At 17.2% G+C, this 3,638-nt stretch overlaps 1 protein-coding gene across 1 annotated transcript; it reads right to left on the bottom strand.

Moving 5' to 3' along the window:
- Positions 1-821: 821 nt before the first annotated feature.
- PGSY75_0216400 (putative vacuolar protein sorting-associated protein 45) lies at positions 822-2,945 on the bottom strand (the record flags this gene model as incomplete). Its single annotated transcript, XM_018783828.1, has 1 exon — positions 822-2,945. The coding sequence occupies one exon, from the start codon at positions 2,943-2,945 to the stop codon at positions 822-824; it is 2,124 nt and encodes a 707-aa protein (XP_018643818.1).
- Positions 2,946-3,638: the final 693 nt, after the last annotated feature.

The following is a 3,638-nucleotide window of genomic DNA, read 5'->3' as shown; positions in this document are numbered from 1 at the left end:
AATAAAAATAAAAAAAATAAAAAAAAAAATAAAAAAAAAAAAAAAAAAAAATAAAAATAAAAAAAAAAATAAAAAAAAAAATTTAAAAAATTTTTCTTTTTAATGAACTAAAACATGTCTGGTTTATTTTCATTTAAAATATAATGTAATATATATATAAATATATATATATATTTTTTTTTTTTTTTTTTTTTTTTGTTATTTACCTCCATTTTATTTATATATAAGGTGCTATGCAGATCTTATGTTAATACTTACACGGTTGACAGGTAGGTCCATTATTTTATTTATTTATTATTACATATATATATTTATTTATATTCTTCATTGTGTGCTTTATTATGGTCGCACTATATATTTAAAAAAAAATAAGAAGATATTATGTAAGAAATAATAAATATTGAAATTGTAACCCTTAAAAATTTTATGATAGATTATTATATATATAAAATATGCATGTGTATTTCTTCAACGTTATATTGAAGTATAATGCATTGTTCTCTTTTAAAATTTTATTTGTTTTTAAATATTAATTGATTATTTTACAATAAAAATAATCTCAAAATGTTATGTTATAATTAAAATATATACATTTGAAAAATAAAATAAATAAATAAATATATATATATATATATATATATACATTTATGTATCACAAAAAAAAAAATAATATACATATATACATATATACATACATATATATAATTTCATGGTGGCATAATAATTATTTTGTTCAATGTTAAAAAAAAAAAAAAAAAAATTATTCTACAAATATAATAATAATTATTATGATAATTATTCGTGTTTCTTCTTTTTTTTTTTCATTTCTTGATAAGCTGCAAAACGTCTGCAAGAAATGACTGGGAATTATGCACATGGGTTGAACCCAAGACAATGGATATATTATATTTTTTACTCAAATATTGTACATCTCTATATTCTTCATATGTAGCACCTCCTATAAAAAAAACTACAATAGAATTAATTTTTTTATTTAAATTAGGTTCTGTGTGTAACAAGTTTGTGGTTGTATATAACTGAGTATTAATTTTATATTTTATAATATCTTCTAATAAATAATAAAGATAAGATTTGTGTAGTGTGAATACATTGGATGTTCCTTTGATAGTTCTTGTAATGGTTGTTTTGGCTAGATTTAAAAATGTTTGTTCTTTGAATAATTGATTATATTTTGTTTGTTGACTAGAATATAATAATAAAGCATCTATTAATAAAATTTGATCTTTTTGTATATTTCTTTTCGCTAGTTCATTTTTTATAATGTTAATATGTTGTTCATCTGCATATTTTAAAGAATATAATAAAGATAATCTTAATACATCATAATTAGTATAAGTATAATTTTTTATAGTATCAATAACTTGTTTAAAATGATCATTTTTTATATGATAACAAGCTATTGATTGTTCTAACTCTGATATATAAAATAATTGTCTTTTTTGAACAAGATCTGAAAATTTATGTAAAATATTAACATGTTTTGTTACATTTCCTGATAATTTTTTATAATTTGGATATATGTCTATAAATTTTTGTATATCATCAATAGATTCTAAATTGGTTTTTTTTGAAGTTTCTGCTTGATATATATCTACATAATTTTTAACTGCTTGGCCTAGATCTCCAAAATTATCAAATAAATGTTCATTATAAAAATCATCATAATTACATGACATTACAATTTGTTCTTCTTCTTTATTATTACTATTTAAATTTATTTTATTATTTTCTATTCCTATAAGTTCATGTAACATAGATTGATATGTCCATTGTGTAAGTAGAGGTGTTATAGGGTCTTCATTTCGATCTAAAATTAAAAAATAACAAGCATCACCTTCTATTATATCATTCATATTTTGATTCATTAAATGATTAAATTGATAATTAGGTTCATTATTCATTTCTAATAATTTTTTTTGTTTTTTTTTCTCCATATCATCATTATATTTTTCATATATATCTAATATATTATCAAATACAGATTGATGTCTTAACATTTTTTCTTTTAACATATCTATAATATGTTTACATATTTTAGAATGCTTATTATAAATAACATCTGGAACTTGTCTTACACAACAAAGGAAAGAAAACAAACCATCAATAATTCTTTGAACTATTTGATTCTCATAAAGTGTTATATTGGAATTATTAATATGTTCACTAGATAAATTAAAATGACTATTAAAAATAATATTATCATTATTATTTTCATCATATATCATATTATTAGTATTATTTTCTTCTACTTGTTTATTAAATTCTTCAATAGTTAATTTTTCATAGTTTATATCACTAGAATGGTTCTTATTACTATTAATATTATTTTTATATTGTTTAAAATAATTTAATTCTTTTTTTTTCTTTTCTTTTTCTACAAATTTATTATCATTTTTATATAAAAAGGAAGTGTAGTCTATATTCAAATGAAATAAATAATCATGTAATACATATGTATCAATATAATATTCTAATATATTTTTTATTACATCAAATTCATCAGCCTTAGCTAACTTTTCTATATATATATCATTTACTGTGTTTGTAAAAAATATATAATATTCTGAAAATAATGGTTTCTTAAGTTCACTCATTAATTTTAATATATTCGTATATGTAGGTCTTAGTAAAAAAATTACTTTCAAATGTTTTAAATTCTTTATCTTATAATTCATAAAATCAATATTCTCTTTTTTATCATTATTGTTATATATATCATCAAATATGTTTTTATCATTAAAATTTAAAGTTAAAAATATCTCCTTCTCTAATATATATGAATGTGAAAATATTAACGATATAATACTCTTCGTTTCGTCATCAAGAACTAAAACTTTATATCCCTTCACACGATGAATTATTAAATTTAAATATTCCTCATAAATGTTAACTAAGCTTTTAAACACGTAAGGATTATGCTCCATTTTTTCATGATGCTATTATATATATATATATATATATATATATATATATATATATATGTAAATAAAACAGTCAAAAATAGAAATAAAAAAAATAAATAAAATAAAAAAAAAAAATAAAATAAAAAAAAATACATAAAATGTTTTAAAAAATAAACAAGATAACAAAAAAGAAAAAAAAAAAAAAAAAATCTATTTATATATATATATATGAGAATGATATGAGAAGTATGCAAAAATAAAAAAAAATATATGGATTTTTTTTTATTATATAAATAATAAAGTATATGTTGTGTTTTTATAATTTTTTTTTTTTTTACACCTATGTAATTATATATAAATATATAATTATATATATATATATATATGTATATTTATTTATATAATTATATTATTTTATAATAATTACTTTTAAATATTCCTTTCTTTTCTTGTATTAGTATGCATTATTAATAATAATTAAAAGAGTCATATTTTTTTTTTTTTTTTTTTTTTTTATTTGAAAGTACAGAAAAATAAAGAATTGGAAACATGAATAAAAGAAAAAAAAATATATAAGTTAAAATAAATATATTTTAATTAGTATTCAAATGATGAAGTTATTTATTAGTCATATGTTTAAAATATATATATATATATATATTTTGACATGTGAGGATCAAATATATTGACTATTTATATTTAATTACAAAATAA

The sequence above is a fragment of the Plasmodium gaboni genome, chromosome 2 (genome assembly GCF_001602025.1).
Source record: "Plasmodium gaboni strain SY75 chromosome 2, whole genome shotgun sequence".
Lineage (NCBI taxonomy): Eukaryota > Apicomplexa > Aconoidasida > Haemosporida > Plasmodiidae > Plasmodium > Plasmodium gaboni.
Note: the sequence above shows the minus strand (reverse complement) of the source record. Positions and strands in the feature narration are given on the sequence as shown.